Here is a 23543-nt window from a genome sequence, read left to right as displayed (position 1 = left end):
GAAGGGAAAATATGAAAACAAAATAAAACACCTTTGTCATGCTGCAGGTTAATGGTTTGCAATACTTTCTTTTATATTCTTGAATGGATCTCTTGCCAGTCTTTGTTGAAAGCCTTTACTGTGTGTGTTTTTTCAGCTGTCACAGGGACCAGAAGCATCTGAGAATTGGCTGAAAATGAAAAGTGTGTCTAATCTAATATGGGCATACTCGTCCCTGTTGTCCATTATTGAATTTTCCCTGCCATTTCATAACTGCTGATCACTGGCACCTGGTTTCTGAGTAGAAGAACAAATGAGTAGTTGGGTAGTTCCCTTGAAAGAAAAACTAATGTTGGATTGCATGTTAGATGCTGGGGTATATGCTAAAGATAAGTGCACTGTTTCCTTACCAGGGTGAAATGGCTCGCTATCTTGAAGTCTATGGTAAAGCTCCCATTGACTTCAGTGGAATGAGGATTTCATGCAAGGTCATTCTGAAAGCTCTGCACATCATCTTGGAACCTACTGCTATTTTTATTTAATTTTCCATAAATTACTCTCAGCTATATATTTGGAAATACAAGAGGAAAAGTAAACGCATGAGTAGATTTTAGGTTATTTATTACTTTGACTATGTGCTTTTCTACAGGATCACACACAGTTCTGTCCCACCAACAAAATACACATAGTAATTTTCAGACTGATTTAGTAAATCTGACAAACAATAGACAGTCTAATTTTTCAGTGCAATGCTATGTTGGAAAAAGTACATTATTAATAAGTTTTTGTTTGAGTCAGAGCTTGTAAAGTATATTAGAAACAGAAGAAAGAACACCTGAAAGTTGATAGGAAAAAGGTCTGAATTGAAAGAAAATGTTGCATATTTGGTCCTATCATTTTATGATAGACGAAATCTCACTTTGAACATAGTAGCTTCTAATTAACTTTAAACAGAAAAGTTACACGGCAGCTAAAAGTTTAAATTACTTTGTCTACATTTCCCAACTAAATTATTAGATTAAAAGAGGTATTTTTGTGCATGTGGTCTAAATTGTAAATACTTATTATAGACGGATTTCTTACTGTGGCACATATTATACCTTGCAGATACTTGGTTACTTTGACTATGCTTTCACAGCCATCTTTACTGTTGAAATCCTGTTAAAGGTAATGAATTGTTAATTGATCCTTGTTAGCTCAAAACCAGCTTTAGCAATAATGTTTGTAACTTTTTGTTTACCTTCCAGATCCTAGGGTATGCAGATTATGTCTTCACTAGTATGTTTACATTTGAGATCATGTTGAAGGTAACAGGTTTATAAAGAAGTTTGTTTAAAAGGATTTTTCTTGTGTGTTACCTGCCAAGAAAAGGCACTTGAAGTGTTCTTCGCCTTTCCCTATACGATCAAAGCTAAACTTTTTTTAAACCAAAGGATTTTTTAATTTGACAATATCTTATAGTTTTGATTGTTATCTTTGACCTTTGGATGCATGTAGACACTACTTTTTATCATCACATCAATTTAATAATTCATTTTTACCCTTTTTTACACTTACAATTTGTCAGAAAAGGGAAAAATAATTCACTGCGCATGAGCTTTCCTCCTCCTTATTCTGGCATTTCCAAAAAAGATCATAAATCTTTTAAAGAGGTAGCATGGATTTTCTCATTTCTCTTGCTGAACTGTATTCATAGATCTAAAATAGTAGACAACTATTTTCTTGCAACAGGCCTTGCAAGATATCTTGCATTTATTTATAGTCTAAGATACTTTGCATTTTCTCTTATCTTGGGCATACATTTAATTACTCAGTAAGGCATAAATATGCTTGCTTAAATGTATTACCCATGCATGAATCAGAATTGATATTTGAATGTATAGTTTGTGTACTGATTATTAAGAGCATACACCAGTTCTACTCGGCTTTTAGTTATATGAAAATTACCCCAGCAAAGCTGCAGTAAAACTAGGGTTTATGTTTACCTGGTGCTGCCTTGGTGACAAATGAAGTCAAGAAGAATAATTGGAAATGTATAAAACACTTCTTTAGAGCTATACACATTTTATAGCCATCAGAAGATCATGAAAAGCTTCATGTAGTGAACAACAACCACAAATCACTTGCTGAATAGCCCTGACATATACCAGTGAATTTCAGGTACAGTAAAAATCCGTACATAAACTTTGCATTTCCAGCTGAGGATTAAGCATTACAAAAACTCTTCTACTAGCATTGATCATATTGGTATGTTTTTCTCACAATGCATTTTGATTAATACCAGATAAAGTAATATTTGGGCTGTTTACAAGATAAACTGTATTTTATATAGTAAACTATTTGTATGTTTGTAAATGTTTACCTACTCCTGCTTATTTGCTATTTCTTATATTTAGTAGTGTAGAGCCTGCTAAAAATTAGTAAATTAATTAATACAGTAGTTGTAAAAGGCTCTAGAGATGCTGAATGCTAGAGTAAGTGCTAAGTATCCTTATTATGTATTGTTTCATATTTCCATAGGGTTAAAGGTCCAAAGGGACTATTAGATCATGTAGTCTGAATTCCTGTATAACACAGGCCATTACAATTTACCCAGATACCCCTATATGGAGCCCAACACTTCAGTCCCTAGGGATTGAAACAGCTATGAGCCCTAGACAGAGAACAGAAGAGACCGAGGGATCACCAATGCATTGCAATGGAAGGGAACTGATCAAGTGAGACATGCCCAGATGATCCTAGCAAATGATCCAAGTTCCATGCTGCCAAGTAAGGTGACAACCTCCTAAGGTCCTTGCTATTGTTAAATCAAAGCAATGCTGAGAGATAAGCAAAGAGAATTATACACTTGACACAGTAAAGCTGGATCAAGCTACTTGTAAAACCTCTGAACTCGAGGAACTCACTGACCTTGGTAAAAGTGATACCTTCCTTTCTGAGGCAGATAGGAGTCAGTAAAATGTCTGTATCCTTTGAGCAGAAGGTTGAATCAACCTTTGTTCCCACACTTTTAGTCCTTGTTACATTGCACCAAGAAGAGAGAGGAATTAGCCTGGTGCAAGGGGGTGTATCTAGATGTAAAGGCATACCTTAAGAAAAGGAAAATTCATACTAATGATTATGAATATCTTCTTAACATTATGCTCTGTTAGACTATGAAAGAAAATTTGTGGAAGCCCCATTGCTCGCGATTCTGAACGCAGACTCAACAAAACACTAGAATAGATGCTATAGGTACATTTGTACTTGTCCACCCACAGACCTAGTAGCTTTTTTTATATGTATGTCTATGTTCTCCCCCGCTCCATCTCTCCATTTTCATTTTTGGTCATCTCAGCAGTAACCTCTGAAGAATCTGTATCTGGCACTTGTGAAACCGGTCACTCCTAAATCCAAGAAGTGGATGTCCATTAGCGAGGGTCTTTTTGACTGTGGAGATCTGTTTAGTACATTTCTTAATTAGTGGAATTTTCCAGGGATGTATTTGGCCCCAATCTGGGCTGTATACATCCAGGAAGCGTGTACTGGTTCTGCAGGATTTTTTGTGGACTACTGGGAGCTAAACGGAAGCCTCTCTTCTCTATTTCCTGACAACAACTTATATTCCCTGACTGGGAAACCTCATTTTGTGTTGCTAGTCACCTTTAAATTACTGTAGAATTCTATTAAGTTCTGCACTTGATCCTGCAACAAGCTAGCACGTGTTAAGCAACTACCAATTACATAGCACAGCTTGCCCCCTAGCTGACAAGCTATAATAAAGATCATTCAGTTTGCTCAGCAACTATGTGGATGTATGTGCAGCTTAGGCACCACTGTTTAGGGTTAGGAAAGGTTCTTTTATTAATGTGCTCTCTATGATCATGTACACCCACTGAGGACTTGCTCAGTCAAAAATGACTCCTGACTCTGTATTCTCGGTGGGATGTGTCTTGCAGTGTAATCCAGGGGTATCCTCCAGGGGAGGATAATTAGAATGTGAGATGTACATCTGCAATACCTTGCTTTACTAACATGTCTCAAACTTTGGCTATGCTTGCTTATAATTTTGCACTACGCTTTCTGCAATGCCAAGTCCTGTTGCTATACATACAGTACAAGAGTTAACTCAGGCTTAAACATGTAGTAAACAATATGGCACAGTAATGCACCCCGCAGTTAAATTCCAGACAAAAAATAACTGGGGTTAATGTAATTTAAGGGTAAATTATATATTACGAGAATGTTATAATTACCCACAGACCAAGCATTAAAACCAAAACAGTCAGAGTTAGGGTTAAAACATAAAGAAATCCATAGTAAGATATAGAAATACACAGCCATAGGCACATATGCAATCTTACCTCTGCCTTGTAATGGCACAACAGAAGGACGGGCAGAATGAAAACCTCTTTAAATAGTAAATATAATATGGGATCATTGATGTTTAAAAAATCCTCTATCATCATGTAGTATCAGTAGAAGTGAATGCTTGGAAAATTAGTTCTGGTCCTAAAGACTAAGGGCAGTGCATTTGCAGAAGATATGTAGTATTATTTTCCACAAATAACAGAGATAAAATCTCTGCTATATATGAACAGTTTCTGGGCTAGTCTAAGTTTCATCAGCAGGAACACTTATGGTCCTTTTCACTGGCTATGCTTCAGCCACAACCATGCTAACATGTCCTCATGTAGGGGGCACGAGTGAATACTGAAGCAGCTGTACAAGCTTATGCCATCCTAGGATTTGCTTAGTAGGAATCCCAGCTGTTCCTTTAAACCAGCTTTCCATCCAGTATCTTCCAATGTGGGACAGTCTCACATGACATTAACTAGGCCACATGCTACAGTGATGGGCATGGAATGAATAGACAGAAAGCTGCCCGTATGGGTAGGTAGATGATGTGCTCTATAACTACATGATCATGTGAGGATACAGCTGTGGAATAAAGAGGGATATATGTGTTAGGACACACATACAGTGAAAGCTTTGTTATCCGGTTTTTCTATTAACCAAAAAACTTTGTCAACTGGCATTGCCCCCAGCCACAATGCCACACATGCCACACATGCCTGTCCAGTCAGCTGTTGTCGGGTTTCTGACAGCTGGCGCCGACTGCTGATATCATTAGCAGGCATCTCCTTCCTCCTCAGCCTGCCTTGAGCTGAATCTGCTGGAGGACTCCCAGGCAGCTGGCCTGCTTGTCTTCCTGCCACTTAAGAGGAGGACACAAAGGAAATACCCTGAGTGAGGGAATGTGTGTGTTGGAGGGGAGTGATCTGCTTCCTCATTCCTCCAGGCTTTGTTATTCCTTTGGTTAGGCATTCTCGAGGCGGGGGGGGGGGGGGGGGGGGGGGGGGGGGGAGAGAGAAGGTTGGTTGCCGTGGTAGCGGGTGGAGGCAGAGCAGTAAGCTTGAGTATCTGGCACATTGAATTAACTGGCAAAGCCCATTCCTCATCATGAGTGCCAGATAACAAAGCTTTCATTGTACTTGTAACTTGTGCAAGCCTTTTTTAAGATGCTCACTGATGGGGCTGATCACCAGTCTGGGACAAACAATCTGCCATTTCCAGTTCAGTTTATAGCCTCTTTCCTTAGGGCCTTCAACAGAAAACCAAAAGGAAATGTGGGTCAATAACAAAAGCAATAGTCTTGTTCTTGGTGGAGACACTCTGGTAACTGAAGACCTCCCCAGCTTAGGAGTTAGGTCTGTGGGACCTTCCTGAAGCCTGCTGCTGCTGACAGAGGAGAATGTGTGCTCATCTATTTCCTGATTCCCTACCCCCTCATTTATAACCCCTAGCTTGGAACTAAGGATGTTAAGTAACAGTTAATTTACTAGTCGAGTAGTTGATGGAATTTCGATCGACTAGTCAATAGGCACTTCTGTGCTGGGGCTTTTGTACATTTCAAAGGAGGAATGAGGAACTGACTCTGGGCTGCACAAGGGTGCCTGCTTCGAAATGTACAACTGTCCCCAGCAGGAGCTCCTGTGCATTTCAAAGTGGCAGTGCAGCACAGAGCCCGTGGTCCGCAGGGGTCTCAGAGTCCCCTGCTGGCCCCAAGCTCCATGCCACATTCCCAATTTGAAATGCCGCATGAAGCCGGGGTCACCTGGGAACTCCCCAGCTGATGGCAGGTTCCGTGCAGCATTTCAACAGAACTGAGGGTCAGTTGGGGACTCCCCAGCTGACCCGGGGCTCCACACGCGGACCACTGCACAGCTGATCCTGGACTCATCTGTGCAGCACTGCTGCTTTGAAGTACCCTCTCTTCCTACCCCCTTTGCTGTCTCTGTTGAATAGAGGCAGCAAGGGGGGAGGGATCAACTCATCAACTAGTCCTTAACATCCCTACTTTGGAACCAGAGCCAATCACTGGGTGCTGTTCAGCAGGACCTTCTGTTTCTCAGCACCAGGCCTGATGGACTTTCCTCCAGAAAACTGGTCCCTGGCCTCCTGGTCTTTAAGGGTTAGTCTGCATAGCCAATGACAGCCCGTGGCAGTGAGCATTCAAGCCGGAATCGAGAGGCAGGACTGTTTTATAATTGGTTTACTAGATTTGCATCAATCCATTATAACAAATATATAATCCTAATTAAGTTAGAGACATTTTTATTAGACTTGGTTGTTTTGCACCACCTGAGACCATCTCTGTGCTGTCCAAATTCTGCCCGTACCGAAACCCAGGGCAGTCTTTCTATCATAATATCGAACCAGGGCTGCTCTAGCTGCAACCTTTTGCCACAGTGGTGGGTAACCTGTTACCCAAGTACCACGTGTGGCCCATAAGGGTTCCACATGTTGCCCGCAAGACATTTTGTTTACCGTTGCCCAGGTACAAAATTGCCAGATTCCACTGGTTTTCACCCACGCAGTTTTTTTTCCTAACAGTATTACTAAAGTGACACGCATGTAAAGCAAGGGCACACGAAGTGAGGTGCCTGCTGATTGCTCACAACACTGACTGTAAGAGCCATGGGCTCCCTCTGTATCCAGTCAAAGCGCTGCTACAGTTTAGTCGGCCCACGCTGCAAATTCATTGGATCCATGCCACGCACAGTTGGTAAAATTACCCTATCCCATGAGACCATCTTGGTTATGACAAACTTGCAGCCCAGTGAGATAAAGGAGGGCCATTCGGTGGCCCATGCAGTAGACTAGGTTGCCCGTTGCTGTCGTGAACTACGAGCTGCTTCACAGACAGGAAGGCTTATTGCCCTCAGCACCACAACCACTCTCTCACCTATCCCTTGCTACACCCCTCTGTGAGCCAGCACACTCTCTATAGTGGTGGTGGTGAGAAGGGATAGCCTAAGGACACATCTGACGGCCCTGCACTGCTTCTGCATCAGGTTTTCTCCCAGAATTGTGCTGCCCCTTTACAGTCACTAGGCACCAAAATATAGAGAGGCAGGTGGGAAGAATCTGGATCTTGCCATTTACTGCTATGGTAAAGGCCTAATCAATTCATCTTTTGTGCACACACAGAAATGAAACATTTGCTGATATCAAGAATAATTAACACCTCCAGTTCTGTTGTTTAAGTGCACATTATTTCAGTTGTAGGCATCTAGATTCAGACTGTTTTTGTATATTAATTGTTGTAACAGGTAAAATATTTGATTATAAATGCATCATCGAGAGGTGTCTTGTAAACAGCCTAAATTTCAGTTTAAATGGAGAGAAACTGAAAGTAAAGCTGTCACAATTCTATTTTTAGATGACAGCTTTTGGAGCATTCCTTCACAAAGGGTCTTTCTGCAGGAATTACTTCAATTTGCTGGACTTGCTAGTTGTGGGTGTTTCTCTGGTCTCGTTTGGGATTCAGTAAGTATTACTATTACACTGGAAGTAGCCTTTATTTTTAACTTGTGGCTTTTCAAGTGAAATTGGAACTTAGGATGGGATTAGATTCTGCCACTGTTATACATACCTTGGGTCTGGACATGCAGGGTCCATTCAGTAACTCCCCTTGCACCCTCCAGAGCAGTACAATGTGATATAGAAAATTTAATTCTAGTACAGTCAGCAGTAAATTACTAATTCCTGATCCTCACCCCAGAGCAGGGGAAGCTGAGGGCACTGTGCCTCAGAGAGGTAACTCTAGGGCACAATATGTCAGGGGCTGTTCCTGGATATGTTGCAGCTTAAGCATAAGGCTATGATTTTTTTTTGCCGAACATGTTAATACTTTTCCTGGCAGCGCTGCTGAGTGAGGGTGGGGTGAGCCAATCCCATGCTTTCTCTGCAGCAGTAGCTTCTGACTTATGAGGCTAGCACCAGCTCCTAGCTCCAGGAATTGCAGCCATGCTTATGTGGCCTCAGGACCTTTGGGATTTGGCACATCTGCCCATCTGTTTCCACAGTCTTTAATCAAATTCACGATTAGTGAGAATACCATGATCTCTGTGACAAAATAGTAGCTTTGTGACATTTAGGACAGTAATTGGTGATTAAGAGAGTTTTTCCCCTCTGTGATCATGCAAACCACAGCCATTGAAGAGTAGGCTCCAGTTCTCACTACTTTGTTGAGAACTCAATACTGCTTCACTTGAAATAAATAGTAAAACTCCCATTGATTTAGAAATTCCTTATTACACACCGAGGGCCTCAGTAAGCAGTTCCCCAGGGATTTTTTTTCTACTATTCTACTTATCACTTTTTGCTCTAGTATCTCATTAATTACGTTAGTCAACTTGGCAGGTGGCACCAGACCATCAGAAACTCCAGCCTGTGTTACTTAGCACTGAGCAAAATGCTCTTATTACCTCTCTGACAAATAAAGGGCCTAGTCATAAGAGATTCTGAGCATCTCTTGTGTGATGTTGAACATTTTCATCTCTGCTGGACTGGAGATGACGGTGCTCATCATCTTGCAACAGGCTCTCAACATCTCATGGGTAGAGCCCATAGTTTGTCAGAGCAAAGTACTGAAGAATGCCTTTGCCATTATTTTTTCCCTATGACAAAACATGTCTGATCTATGGTGTATGACTAGCCCATGGAGTACAGGTTGAAACTCTCTAGTCCAGCACTCTCTAGTCCAGCAACATTCATGGTCTGGCATGGTTTTAGTTAGCCAGATGTCCACTTGCCATGGGTGTAGCCAAGTTTCCTGCAGTCCCATGAATTTTGTTTACAGCTATCAGTCCTGGCTCTCAGTGTTCTGTGCTGTTATTTAGCTCTAAATTATCCTTAATTATCTTCTAAGAGTCCAGCAAGCAGCAGAAGTGCTGGTCATGCTGCTAAGAGTAAGCATGTTTTTATGCCTTATCTACTTATTTCCTTGTGCCAGTACAGAAAAATTGTGTAACAGCACTAACATTTTGTTATAAAGAGAGTTGATAAACCTTGGCTATGCATAGGTTTATATAAGGTGTATCAGTACAGTCATACATTATTAAGCAGCATTGCAAGTATTGTTCTAATTATTTGCCTTGGTGAAATAAAAATAGACCCACTCACTACAATATTGACCTCCCGTGGTTCAGCAAATTCTTTGGTTCAGCAGTGGTCACATCCCAAAGGTGCCGGACTAGAAAGGTTAAACCTGTACTAATTCCTAAGTTGCTCCTGAAACTAAGCTGAGAAGGACTTCAAAAAGCTAGCTTAAAAAATTAGTATTTACTCCAAGGGGTAAATAAGAATTTTTGCTTATAAAAGGGAACTGCATGAACATAGATAATTTTAATAAATTTTGTAACATAATAAACTTGGGAAGTAACAGACTAATGCTTGCTTTTCTTTCCCTCGACTAGATCAAGTGCTATTTCAGTTGTGAAGATTCTGAGAGTTTTAAGAGTCTTGAGGCCCCTAAGGGCAATAAACAGAGCAAAAGGACTGAAGGTTTTTATTTGTATTTTTTTCCAAGTTATGTTTCTTTATGCAGTGTACATTATTCTATAATAATTTTCCTTTCCTCTTTTCTTCACAGCATGTAGTTCAGTGTGTCTTTGTTGCTATTAGAACTATTGGTAATATCATGATCGTCACAACTCTGCTGCAGTTCATGTTCGCCTGTATTGGTGTACAGCTTTTTAAGGTAAATAAATAAATTCCTTCAAAACATAATCAGGCTTGATCCTGAACCAAGGCCTGCCAGCTGACTTCAGTAGAGGTCTGTGCTGAAACTGGGTTGTGCCCATGTGGAGCCAGTCACAAGATCAGGTTCTAAGTTTAGTTAATTTTCATGCCCTATGTTCCATCTACATCTTTTGGTTTTTGTCCAGGGAAAATTTTACCGGTGCACTGATGAAGCAAAACAGAATCCTGAGGAGTGCCGGTGAGAATTCTTTCATTGTGTGAATCAAAAATAATAATAATTAATAATAATTAATAATAATGTATATGTTTCTTTATAATACATTCATACTCTGAAGCAACAGAACACTGGAACAAAATTATAAATAAAACTAGACTCCAGCACATCAAACACAGATAGAGCAGACCCAACCCATTTAGTTTTTTATACATTAAAGCCAGCACCGTAAACCCAGAGACTAACAAACAACCAATCCATATCACAGAACACATGAACAGAGCTACACCAATTAACTGGCTGAAAAGAGCATATATCTCAGGGAAGGGATGGCATCATTCTGTGACTTATTGTGTGCTTCCCGAGTGTTATACAATCAGTTCCTGTTTATTTTCTTCCTCCATAGGGGAATATTCATCCTTTATAAAGACGGAGATGTTGATAATCCAATGGTTAGAGAAAGAGTTTGGCAAAACAGTGATTTCAACTTTGACAATGTTCTGTCTGCTATGATGGCCCTTTTTACTGTGTCTACCTTTGAAGGCTGGCCTGCGTAAGTCAACATTCAGTATTTCCTGCATATCCATAAAAGAGGTTGCATTTTTTCAAAATAGTTAAATAAAATTTAATTGACATTTCCTGAACGGCAAATAATCACATGGGCTTTGTAGAGTCTTCCAAATCCTGGCATCCCTTTACTTTCAATGATGTTAAGGGGAACTGTGGATCAGATCTTTTCCAAGGGGATCTGAAACCTCATTGTTGCTAATGAAGGGGGAATTCAGGCCTGTTAACATTCTAACTAGTGTAGTCTTTGCTTTGCAGTTCTGATTGCATTTCTTTCCTCCCTACCTCCATCTTTTGCATTTAGGCAGGAAGTCAATGGCATGTGGTCCAGGAAGCTTCTGTATTTCCTTCTACCTGCTTCTGAAATAGGCCAGATTTGCCATTTATAAATGAAGGAAGCAGAACTCATACAGGAGTGTCTTAACTATTCAGTGTGTTTGGGGTATTCCTTAGATTGTGTATCCAGGCAGTTCTACCATGTACTCACTATCTTTCTAGTCTTTTGTGGACCAGTGGCCATATACTCAAGGGACAGGTTTACCATGTTGGTCTTTGATATTATGATCTCACTGTGGCAAGTATAACTCAGTGTCTTTTTTGAAGTGGCTGTGCACACACTTGTAAGGCACAGTAAGTCAGATTTTGGTCAACATTCAAGTTTCCTTTTACAGGCCAAACCAACTGTCTTTTAAAGCAGGGGGTATAAATTCGATATTAGAATGAGGCCAACCAAAAATGTGGTCTTCAGAACATTAAGTGACTCCTGACTAGAGCATTTGCTTTTGTTGTTGTTATTACTGTTAAAATTAGAGGAATCTTTTAATATTTAGCTCTTCATCTTGCAGCCAAATAGTCTCTTTAGCTACACTGCAACTAATCTTCTTCACTTCTGCCTCTTTAAATAGTAAAACCATTTTTATTATTGAAAGGTTTTGGTCTTTGGATGAATTTTTTACTAACAAGCTTCAAATAAAGTAGAATAGATTTCTAGTTACTATCTGCTGATTCTAAGTGAAAATACAATCGTCCAGTGTTGTCATTTTAACAATAATTAAAACATATTGTTCTTTGTTGTTTTTCAGGCTGCTGTACAAAGCCATAGACTCAAATGGAGAGAATATAGGTCCTGTGTACAACTACAGAGTGGAGATTTCCATCTTCTTCATCATCTACATCATCATCATTGCCTTCTTTATGATGAACATATTTGTTGGTTTCGTCATTGTTACATTCCAAGAACAGGGAGAACAAGAGTATAAGAACTGTGAGCTGGACAAAAATCAGGTTAAATTAAATAATACCTTTTTCAATTAGGAAATTATCCCTTTTGTGTTCATATCATACAGAAAAACAGCATCCACTGTGCTGTGGTTTCAGAAGAGGTCACTAGACAACAGCCTTAGTTGCACTATACAAATAAATATGAATGCCATAACTGAGATAATGTAGCACTTTAAAGACTAACAAGATGGTTTGTTGGATGATGAGCTTTCGTGGGCCAGACCCACTTCCTCAGATCATGTGATGGAGAAGAGTGGTCGCAGCTGTGTGTACCAAAGGATACAGTTTAAGGGGATGGGCACATATGAAGAGGACAGGTCGGGTTTCGGAACAGAAGGGGGATAGGGGGGATGGAGAGGTGAATGTCTGTGGGCTAATGATATTAAGATAACTAGTAAGATAACTAGATCCTTTGTTTAGTCTCAGCCCACAGACATTCACCTCCCCACCCCTCCCTCCTTCTTCTGTTCTGAAATTTGATTTGTCCGTTTCATATGTGTTCATTTTTTTAAATTGTATCCTTTGGTATATATGGTTGTGACTATTTTCTTCCACTATTTGATCTGAGGAAGTGGGTCTGGCCCACGAAAGCTCATCATCTAATAAACCATCTTGTTAGTCTTTAAAGTGCTACATAGTCCTGCATTTTGCTTCAGCTACACCAGACTAACACGGCTACATTTCTATTACTATACAAATAAAGGCTTTCTAGTAAAAACTGGTTCTAACAGTTAAGGTCATCAGATAATACGTTTTTGGGTAGGGCCTAACATTTGGGTTCTTTCTTTCTTTGGGATAGAGTAATTTGCTAGTGACATAGGAAGGAACAGAGTACAGTTTCAAACATGCTTAAGGATAGACAGAGAGAGATCTTGAAACAGGGAGCAGAAATATGAACTGCAGCATGTACATATAATATTCTAGAATAGCCATTCCAAGAACAGGGAGAACAAGAATACAAGAACTGTGAGATGGACAAAAATCAGGTTAAACCGAAGGGTTTGTTCTACCTTCGTTCATTAGGAAAACTGTCAAAGTGATTAAACACCAGAATAAATTGCCTAAAGATGTTGTGGAATCTCCATCATTGGAAATTTTTAAGAGCAGGTTAGACAAATACGTGTCAGGGATGATCTAGATGGTGCTTGGTTCTGCCATGAGGTCAGGGGACTGGACTTGATGACTTCTCAAGATTCCAGTTCTAGATTTTATGATTTTATGATTTCATGTTTGTGAGGGAGATAGTCATTTGCACATGCAGAAAAAAAAGGTCTTTCATGAGCTTAGCTGTTTGACTGGAGAATGCAGCAGCAATTTTTGGACAGTAATAATGTTCCTTGAAGAACTGTACTCATATTCCATTGTAACATCTTTATTTTAGCAGGGATATACCTGCTTCAGTGGATAGCATTACTGATGTATTATGCTCTATGAATTAGGTATACTAAACACTCAGTTAAAAATCTGGTCAGTTTTAAGGCTTGGTCTGAACTAAAAATTCAAACCATAGTGTCAGAGTTGCCAGGTGTCTGGGTTTTGACCAGAAAGTCCAAAAAGGGGACTTATTCGCCAGGTACCAAATGCCCAGTTACCTGCAATTGGCTTCCATTCCACTGTTGGGAGAGCAGAAACTGGGAAGACCAGCTGCTGCAGGATCTGGAGGAGTATTCAGTAAGTGCACAGCGCCAGTAGACAGATATGCCAATGCCCTGGGAAAAGGATCCTGAACTGTGCAGCATTTCACAGGGGCATCAGGGCTGGTGGCAGGACTCACTGTCCAAACTCCCTTCTCAGTCTCCCGTGTGCCCCATCCTGGGTGTTTTCGCCCCAGTTGCCCCCTGTGCCAGAGTGTGGTTCTCCCTCACCCATCCTGTCCCACCCTAGAGTCCTGATCAGCTAGTGAGGTGAGGATGGTGAAGAGAGCAGCAAGTGATGGTGGGGAGAAAAAGAGGCAGAGTAAAAGGCGGGCCTTGGGGGTGTTTTATGCTTAAAAGAAGCACACAGGATCTTTTTCAGGGGGATAAGGAAACATGCCACATTTATTGATAATATAACAAAGTAGCATATACATTTACACACACACACACACACACACACACACATGCACACACATCCTGCTGATGGAATAGTTACCAGTCTGTTGCTTGGCCCACCCTATTGGCCAGAAAGGTCAGATGTGAGGTAGAAGCTGGGTTCATGTCTGTCCGGACTGATGTCTCTCCTGGTCTTGATCTTAGCAGGACAGAATCTGAAGAACCATACAAGACACCTCAACTTTTATAGGATTTTCCTTCCGTCCAAGTCCATGCATTTTGCCTTGTCAGGCCATAATTAGTCATTCAGCATCACAATCAATCTTCCTACATGTGCTCATTGGGAAGAAGTTATTCTCACAGTCATCTGATATCAGTGTGCTGACGACCCCTCAGGGGTGTTGTCTTTCCGGCGAAAGTTGTGACTGGTTCCGTTACAAGGGGAACTTGCTCTAGCTTCAGGGTTCGTCTGTCTGCCCAGGTAGTCTGCATCTTCAGTGTGCTTTGATTATTTGGTGCTTCTGAGTCTCCGACCCCTCCTCTGACCATTTGAGCATGCAGTGGCCTTCACACTTATCTCTCCTAAAACATTCTCTCTCTCATTCACACAAACAATACATTTACACAATTGCAGCATGGAACAAAGGGGTACTTCTAAGTCACTTTAATAAAGTTACAAAATCTTTCAACATTAAACTTCTTTCTATCTGCTACAAGGCCTTACCTAACACTACCATCACTATGTAGTACAATATTCCATCCCTTCACTTCAACATGCTAACATTAAACAGAGCTGGAGCTAAGATAACAAAGCTGCCTAGCCCTGTGTGAGGCCTACATCATGTATTTAAGTTTCATCCAATCATTTTGCTATAACATACGTTTATTACAACTGACTTACTAGTTGCAAAATTCCATTCCAGTGCTACAGGGGGAAGAGGTGTCCCTTGAGTGGACATAGTGTACATCTGTACAGCATGAATTTACTATTATATCTTTATCCTTTTTGTCAAACAGCGCTTTTGTTAGATACAACTATGGCTGTGTCTACACTGGCAAGTTATTCCGGAAAATCAGCCGCTTTTCCAGAAAAGCTTGCCAGCTGTCTACACTGGCTGCTTGAATTTCCGGAAGAGCACTGATGATCTAATGTAAACGTGCTTTTCCGGAAAAACTATGCTGCTCCTGTTCGGGCAAAAGTTTTCTCCCGGAAAACTGTTCCGGAAAAGGGCCAGTGTAGACAGCACAGTAGTGTTTTCCGCAAAAAAGCCCCGATCGCGAAAATGACGATCGGGGCTTTTTTGCGGAAAAGCACGTCTAGATTGGCCACGGACGCTTTTCCGGAAAAAGTGCTTTTCCGGAAAAGCGTCCTGCCAATCTAGACACACTTTTCCGAAAATGCTTTTAACGGAAAACTTTTCCGTTAAAAGCATTTCCGGAAAATCATGCCAGTGTAGACATAGCCTATGGGTTTGACAGTGGTACAACTGCATAGGTGGTGGAAAACCCAGTGTAAATAAGGCATAGGTTATAATCATGTTTGTTAGCATTAATGAAAATTAAATAAGAAAATTTAATTAGGATCAATTAATATTTGCTTAGCACTCTGAAGATTGAAATTGCTGTATAAATGCTGAAAATTTTAGGATTTCCCTTTGCATTATTTTGTTTTGTCTTATACAGCTGTGCTAATTGGTGTATATTACTTACTCCAAATTTAAAGAAGCAGCAGGGCCTGGTAAACTGCCAGATTAATGTGCTTAATGGTAAATATTCCATAAAAAATATATACTGCCTGTTTCTTAGGGCTCTTTGTATTTTAGAACTGTTTGCACGCACAATAAATCATATTTACTTGCTAAGGAAAATGTATGGATTTATAATACAAATACTCATACATTAAGTGAAAGATTTTCATAACTTCTCATTTTGAAGCCTAAACTGAAATTCTTGGTGTCTCTGCTTTACAGCGTCAGTGTGTAGAATATGCCTTGAAGGCACGTCCTCTGCGTAGATACATTCCAAAAAACCCTTACCAGTACAAGTTCTGGTATATGGTGAACTCCACTGGGTTTGAGTACATCATGTTTGTCCTCATCATGCTGAACACTCTTTGCTTGGCCATGCAGGTAGGAATAAAACAAGCTGTTAATTTCTTGTATGGATTCTTTGATTATTTGAGTCTCAGGAGAGTATAGCAGACATGGTGCTTGATAGGTCTTAAAAAGACACTGCCAACATGCTGTTTTTTATGAAGTAACTTTTTTTAAAACTCCATGTCAAGATAAATCAGCTTTTAAGGTGTTTCCTGCACTGGTTTTTTATTCTGTTTTTAAATCATGTAAGTTTTTTTCCTTCTGCCTGGATGATGTTCATAAAGGTCTTTTCAGTTAGAGTACGTCTACATTAGCCCCCTAGTTCAAACTAGGGAGGCTAATGAGGGTGACCGAAATTGCAAATGAAGCGCTGAATTTAAATATCCCGCGCTTCATTAGCATGTTCCTGGCCGGTCGCCATTTTGGAAATTGACTAGCCCGAAATAACTGCCTGCGTCTACATGCGGCAGAGAAGGATGATTCTGAAATAAACCCCTATCTGTACTGCCAGCAGTGCCCCACTACAAAAACCTATTGGGAGAGCACTTCAACCTTCCAAATCACACTTTGAAAGATCTCCAAGTAGCTGACCTATCACAAACCAGTTCTACAAACCAGATCCACAGGGAAGCATTGGAATTAGAATTTATCTGCAAATTCAATTTACATGCTAATGGACTCAGTCGTGATGAAAGTTGGTTGGGGCACTACCAATTTAACAACCATTGAAGGTGCAAACAGCTCTCTGTGTTGTATCCTTCCTGACATGGGAGTCTATCTTTATCTGCTTTGGTTTAACTAGCCAATCTTCAGCTACTTACTGATGCTCTGTCATCCTTTCCCCCTTCCTTTTTCTTCCCTCCACCCTCCCCTTCCCCTCTCCTATTTATTTCGGGTGTACACATCCCGAACTCCAGTCATCTGAAGAAGTGGGCTGTGCCCACAAAAGCTCATGATACCATCTACATGTTTTGTTAGTCTATAAAGTGATACCAGACCATTTGTTGCTTTTTTTCTGTAACAGACTAACTTAGCTACCCCCCCAGTTATTGATATGCTTTCTAAGGTTATGGTTAGAACAGTCTTTTAAGATTTGTAACATTTCTGTATTTATAATGATGTGCATTGTATTAACAAAAACATTTCAGCCTAAAAACTGCATGTTATAAACATGTGAACATGTCTGTTTTAAACACCAGGGGCACTCTGGTACTAACAAAGCTATGTCTAGACTACATTCCTCTTTTGAAAGGAATGTAAATGAAGCAAATCGAAAGTGCAGATGAAGCATGGATTTAAATATCCCACACTTCCTTTGCATATTTGCGTCCGAGTGCTTTTTCAAAAAAGGGTATTTTGAAAGTGAAAGCGCAGTCTAGACAGGGTTCTTTAAAAAAACAACCACCCTTTTTCGAAAGAACCCGTACTCCTGAAAAAAGGAGTACAGGTTCTTTCAAAAAAGGGTTCTTTTTTTTTTAAAGAACTCCATCTAGATTGAGCTTTCACTTCGAAATGCCCTTTTTCGACAAAGCACTCGGATATGAATATGCAAATGAAGCATGGGATATTTAAATCCGTGCTTCATTTGCACTTTCGATTTGCTTCATTTACATTCCTCTTTTGAAAGAGGAATGTAGTTTAGATGTGCCCTAACTAAGAACTCTAGTACCATTAAAAAACTCAGTAGGAGACAGTGTGGAGGTGCATTATCCCAAGAGGAGAATTTGGCAGATTATGCCTGAATCATACTCCACCCTTCATGATGTAGTCCATATACAGAAAGGGGTGAGCAATCTGTTCCACCCAATATCTAAGCAAGAGGTAGTTGAAGATGAATCCTTTTTAAACAGGAATCATTATTTTGTATCTAATGTCCATTCATGCACCAAACAATCTTTTACAGAGCTATTAATGGGCCTACACTCTAATGGGCTTTATTAATGACAATCCTAAATCAGCCTACATTCAATTAATATTCTTTAATTTTTTACTTTAAAAAAGTGCCATGTTTTAATTCACAGCACTACGGACAGTCTAAGCTGTTTAATGATGCAATGGACATTCTGAATATGGTTTTCACGGGCGTGTTCACTGTTGAAATGGTTTTGAAACTCATTGCATTCAAACCCAAGGTAAGTGATTAGACAGGATTTTGGTAGGTTATCACTAGATCAATTACACATAACATTAATTTTCCATTAGTTATATATTATTGAAATAAGAAAAGAACCGACGTATTTTTCATGGTAAAATATCTGTGAAATCTTCATAGAAATGTTTATCTGATAGTGTGTCTGTGTATATATATATGTATATATATATATATATATGCATCTACAGGAAATGAGATGTAGGTGGCTATGAAAAAAATTACTTGAGTAATTGCTGAGATCTGAAATGTTTTAGAAGTCATAGAAAGGTCACTTTCTAACCCAGACAAATAATTTCCTGTTACAGGCATTACCAAACACAATGTATATTGCTACGAAATTGTATAAGGGCACGTCTACACAGCAGGCCAAAGTTGAATTAAACTATGCCACTTGAGCTACATCAATTGCGTAGCTTAAGTCGAAATAGCCTAATTTGTTTTTTGGTGCTATCTACACAGCAGGAAGTCGAAGTTGTTCCTTCAACTACTCTTACTCCTCATAAAATGAGGGTTACAGGAATCAGAGTAAGAAGTCTTTCAGCTCACCATTATTTCAAAATAATGGCTTGCAGGTAAACACACACTTTGTTATTTTGGAATAACATCAGTTATTCCAAAATAACGCTGCTGTGTAGACATAGCCTTAAGTGATTATTTAAAACATATTCATAAGCTTAAAACATTAAAGTCTACTCTACTGTAAAGAACTCCGTATGATTTTTTTGTATAAAATAGAGATATAGTGCTTGATTCTGCAAATATGCACACAAGTATTCTGCTTTTACTGGGGTTACTCATATTTAAAAGTCTTTGTAGATTTGGTCCATAGTATACATTTTAGGTTCCTGGCCTTAAAGGGACACTGTCAAAGTAATGTTATGGCCAGATTTTTGAAAGGAGTCATTAAGGTCATGAGCCAGTAGGTGCTAAAACTAGTGGTGCTGTGTGTGCTGTGACACTCTTTGACTTGAAGTGCTTTCCATCATACACAGTTTGCAATTTGGTTCAAAAGCTCTCTGGACAGTCACTATACAAATTGTTCCAGTACCCTTGCCTGAACCTCCAAGAAGATACATGCAGATATACCCTGAGCCCACATGGAGCCTCCTTGGGCTTAGTGGGACTCCATGTGGAAGTCAAGATCTACCTTCAGGCATCTCTGTGTTAGTGTGGGACCTAATTTTGGATGCTTCCATGTTCTGGATGCCTCACGTGAGACATTTTGGGTCTTGTTTTCAAACATACTGAAAATTTTCCACGAACTGAATTTTACCTTAATGTTTGAATATCAGACCCAATGCCAAAAGTTGATCACGCAAAATTTTAGGGATCCAAAATTCTAGTTACTGCTTTTGAAAATGTTAGCCCATACGTTCTTGAAAATTAATTCCTGCTTATTCTAATAACACTTTAAAATGAGTTAAGTGGAAATAAATTAGAAAAATCTAACTCAATTGTCATCATCTATGGTTTGTTCTCTTCTTACATTCCACCTTCGATAGTGAATGGGAACCAGGAAAATAAAGTAGTACAATGAAATTAGTTATTTATTCTGATAGGTTTACACCAGCATAAACAGGAGCAGAATTTGGACCAACTGACTATAAACGGAAAGTGAAACTGGCCAGTCTAGTTTTACTGATCTACCTCAACTGGGTCCAGTATGTGTCAGTGTCATGTTACATTTCCTGCTGGGGAATGTTTTTCTTAAAAATGTATATTTTCAGTTCAAGTTTATGTAGCTAAAAACATCACTAGTCTGGTCATGAATTAGGCTCCTGACTTTTCTTGTGTAACCAAAACCTGGTATTTAAACCCAAAGTGTTAGGGTTTCAGTAACTGATTATTTATACACAAACAGGGCTTTCTCTTACAAGATTCTATAGGGTTCTGTTTAAAATTTCCCTGTTCAATATGTACATTTATTTATTTTAATGGTTATAGCCCTAGTCTTATTCAACTACTAGTTGCTTCACCACATTGACATGAATATTATCTGAGGCCACAAGAGAGATAGGGAAGCTGTGTAGTTTGCAAGAACATCATTATGCTGATTCCCTGTCTTGGCACTATTCTGTATGCTGATTGGTTACTGAAGTCTCAGATCGTTTTAGTAGCCAAAAGTGCCTATTACCATCTGTGTTTAGCATGAAGGTTGAGTCTGTTGCACACTTTACCATTCTTTTGTGGTATCAGGACTGAGATTACTATAAAAGGTGGTATATGGTACTATCCCTGAAGACAAGTCAGAAGTTTCAGCTAGTGCAAAATGCAGTGGCCTTATGGTAGCAGCCTATATAACATCAGTGCTCTGCAGACTGCCTGAACTTCCTGTTCAGGTCTGGATGTTATTCAAGGTGTTGATATTGATCTGCAAGACTTGTGCTGTTTTGAATCTAATTATGAGAGACTTTGCCTCTCCCCAGAAGAAGAGCTCTTGATGGTACATTGTCACCATGGGTCTATATGTTTCAATATCTGGGGGCTGGAGCCAGGGGCACAGGGGCAGGGCCTCAGCTGGAGTACTGTGTCCAGTTCTGGGCGCCACATTTCAAGAAAGATGTGGAGAAATTGGAAAGGGTACAGAGAAGAGCGACAAGAATGATTAAAGGTTTAGAGAACATGACCTATGAAGCCAGGCTTCATGAACTGGGCTTGTTTAGTTTGGAAAAAAGAAGATTAAGGGGGGACATGATAGCGGTTTTCAAATATCTAAAAGGGTGTCACAAGAAGGAAGGAGAAAATTTGTTCCTCTTGGTTTCTGAGGACAGGACAAGGAGTAATGGGCTTAAAGTGCAGCAGGGGAGGTTTAGATTGGACATTAGGAAAAAATTCCTAACTGTCAGGGTGGTCAAATATTGGAATAAATTGCCAAGGGAGGTGGTGGAATCTCCCTCTCTGGAGATATTTAAGAACAGGTTAGATAGACATCTGTCAGGGATGGTGTAGACGGAGGTTGGTCCTGCCTTGAGGGCGGGGGGCTGGACTCGATGACCTCTTGAGGTCCCTTCCAGTCCTATTATTCTATGATTCTATGATAAGGGGCACACTTGCCCCCCACATCTTTCATAGGGTCCATATATTCCATTATGTCTTCAATTTTTTACTACCACTCCCAACTTTCTAGACTTTGAATATAGTCAGGCTAGGAAAGGAGTCAATGCCATTTATAAATCTAAATAGAAAAAGATATTTTTAAAATGGCAGGATCATCTTTATTAGTATTAGAGTCAATAAAGGTAAATTTTAAACCAAGCCTACATTTTGGTTTGGGATTGCTGTGTGGAGGTTGATTTCTTTTATGTTGTCACTGGGTTATTTGACTTGATTCAGGGGAATTGACAGGTCTGTTTATTTAGCCCCAGAGTCTCAAAGTAATTCCCTTTGAGTTCAGTGGAAGTTAGGTCCCTAAATAACTTTGAGGATCCATGCCCTAGTTCTACCTTATAAGTTTTCAGGGGCATCAGCTAGACACTCCATTACTGCAGTGTAAATAAAGCCACATAAGCAAGTGAACTACTTAAATGTTCTGCCTAAACTATTTGACAGTGTCCCTTCAGTGAGTCAGATACTGTAAAATATGGTCACCTGTTTGCAGGCCCATTCTAACCTAATGGCAATTACAATACATTGATATTCTGGGTATAGCATTGTGGCATATAAAATCAAGGTATAGCAGACTGTCTTTCAATTCTGAAATATAGAAAATCTTCAATAAGTGCCAGATATTAAGGACTAGATCTGGCAACAAAGAGCTAAATATCCTGCGCTTTCATTGATTTGAAAATTGTGGGTATGCCTACACTAAGTTAAGCGTCTGCAGCTGACCTGGACTTGGGCTCCATGGGGCTCAGGATAAGGGTCTGTTTAACTGTGGTGTAAACATTCAGGGTCAAGCTGTAGCCCAAGCTCCAGAACTCTTCCACCTTGCTGAGTCCTACAGACTAGGCTCAAGCTCCAGCTCCAGCCTCTACACCACGATTAAATAGCCCCTTAGCCCAAACCTGAGTCAGCTGGCACATGCCAACCATGGACTTTTAACTGGAGTGTGGACATACCCTGAGGGCACAGGTAGAATTGAGCCTTAAGGTTTCAATTGTGCATTGTAACTACTCAAATATGTAGATATTAAATAAAAAAGAACATGTATTTTGTATTTAATTCTGTAACCTAGGTACTCCCCGGGGTTTGTTTTTTACTTTGCAGCATTTGCTGAATAAAAATGTGCAATGTCAGTTTAAAGGGGAGACTTGATTAAACCAAATTATTCTTCACAAGTGCCAAACTCATCTTGTCTAGTGTGTCCAGCACATTATAAAAGAAAATATTTCTATGAAATCTATAGTAATACATCAGTACATGAAAACCAACCAATACTTGAATTTGTAATGATTTTCCATGCTGCTTTACATCAGATTTGTGTAAGAAAAAAGGAAAGATGGCTAGTAAGTGAATTGGTCCTGAGTGATTGCAGTGGTGAAAAACTACTAATTTGTGTGTTAATGTTTATTTGCTGTGACTTGTCCATTTATACATTTCATCCTTCTTCAAAATCATCTTTATCTTTTTGGTTTTGTTTGCTTTTGCTTTACATATTACTTTGAACAATATTTGTCTATACTGATGGAAAAGATTTGATATAATAAACATGTCTTAAGGGAATCAATGTGAATATGTTATTTATGTGGTCAGGGCGATGGTCAAGCGAAGGCAAAGGGCGCAGCTGCCCCAGGGCCCAGTGATTTAAAAGGGCCTAGGACTTCCAGTCTCTGCTGCCTTGGGATAGGTAGTAGCCAGAGCCTTAAGCCATTTAAATCTCTGCAGGAGCCCCTGGCAATGTGCACCCTGTGGCCCCAGCAGTGAAGGGCTGACTGGGGAAGGTTAGCCCCTAGCCCCACCCTTCCACTTGAAATCCCACCCCTTTTAGGGGAAGTGGGATGCTGGCTCCCCGTAGGGCCCAACAAACACTCGTCAGCCCTGCATGTAACTTATATTGTAGCAATATCTAGTAAAATAAGTCCTACTTTTTAGGAAGGTGTAGTAGGGGTAGATGGCATAATGCATCAGAAGTTTGATTTTGTAGAGCATCTGACTGTTGCTTGTCTCTAGGGGTATGTCTACACTACAATGTTAGTTCGAACTAACATTCGAACTAACAACTAACGGAGGTTGTGGAATCCCCATCTCTAGAG

At 39.9% G+C, this 23543-nt stretch overlaps 1 protein-coding gene across 1 annotated transcript in view; it reads left to right on the top strand.

The window, feature by feature from the left end:
* The window catches only part of CACNA1D (calcium voltage-gated channel subunit alpha1 D), a 365513-nt gene that overhangs the window by 239623 nt on the left and 102347 nt on the right, over positions 1-23543 (top strand). Inside the window, exons 21-29 of the mRNA XM_075938914.1 lie at positions 1087-1146; positions 7685-7791; positions 9723-9810; positions 9899-10006; positions 10194-10246; positions 10629-10775; positions 11872-12073; positions 16074-16232; positions 18221-18331. Of these exons, the coding sequence (XP_075795029.1) occupies positions 1087-1146; positions 7685-7791; positions 9723-9810; positions 9899-10006; positions 10194-10246; positions 10629-10775; positions 11872-12073; positions 16074-16232; positions 18221-18331 (1035 nt within the window). The remainder of the gene's footprint in view (positions 1-1086; positions 1147-7684; positions 7792-9722; positions 9811-9898; positions 10007-10193; positions 10247-10628; positions 10776-11871; positions 12074-16073; positions 16233-18220; positions 18332-23543) is intronic.

The sequence above is a fragment of the Pelodiscus sinensis genome, chromosome 11, assembly GCF_049634645.1.
Source record: "Pelodiscus sinensis isolate JC-2024 chromosome 11, ASM4963464v1, whole genome shotgun sequence".
NCBI lineage: Eukaryota > Metazoa > Chordata > Testudines > Trionychidae > Pelodiscus > Pelodiscus sinensis.
The sequence above is the reverse complement of the archived record's forward strand: the minus strand, read 5'-3'. Positions and strand labels throughout refer to the sequence as shown.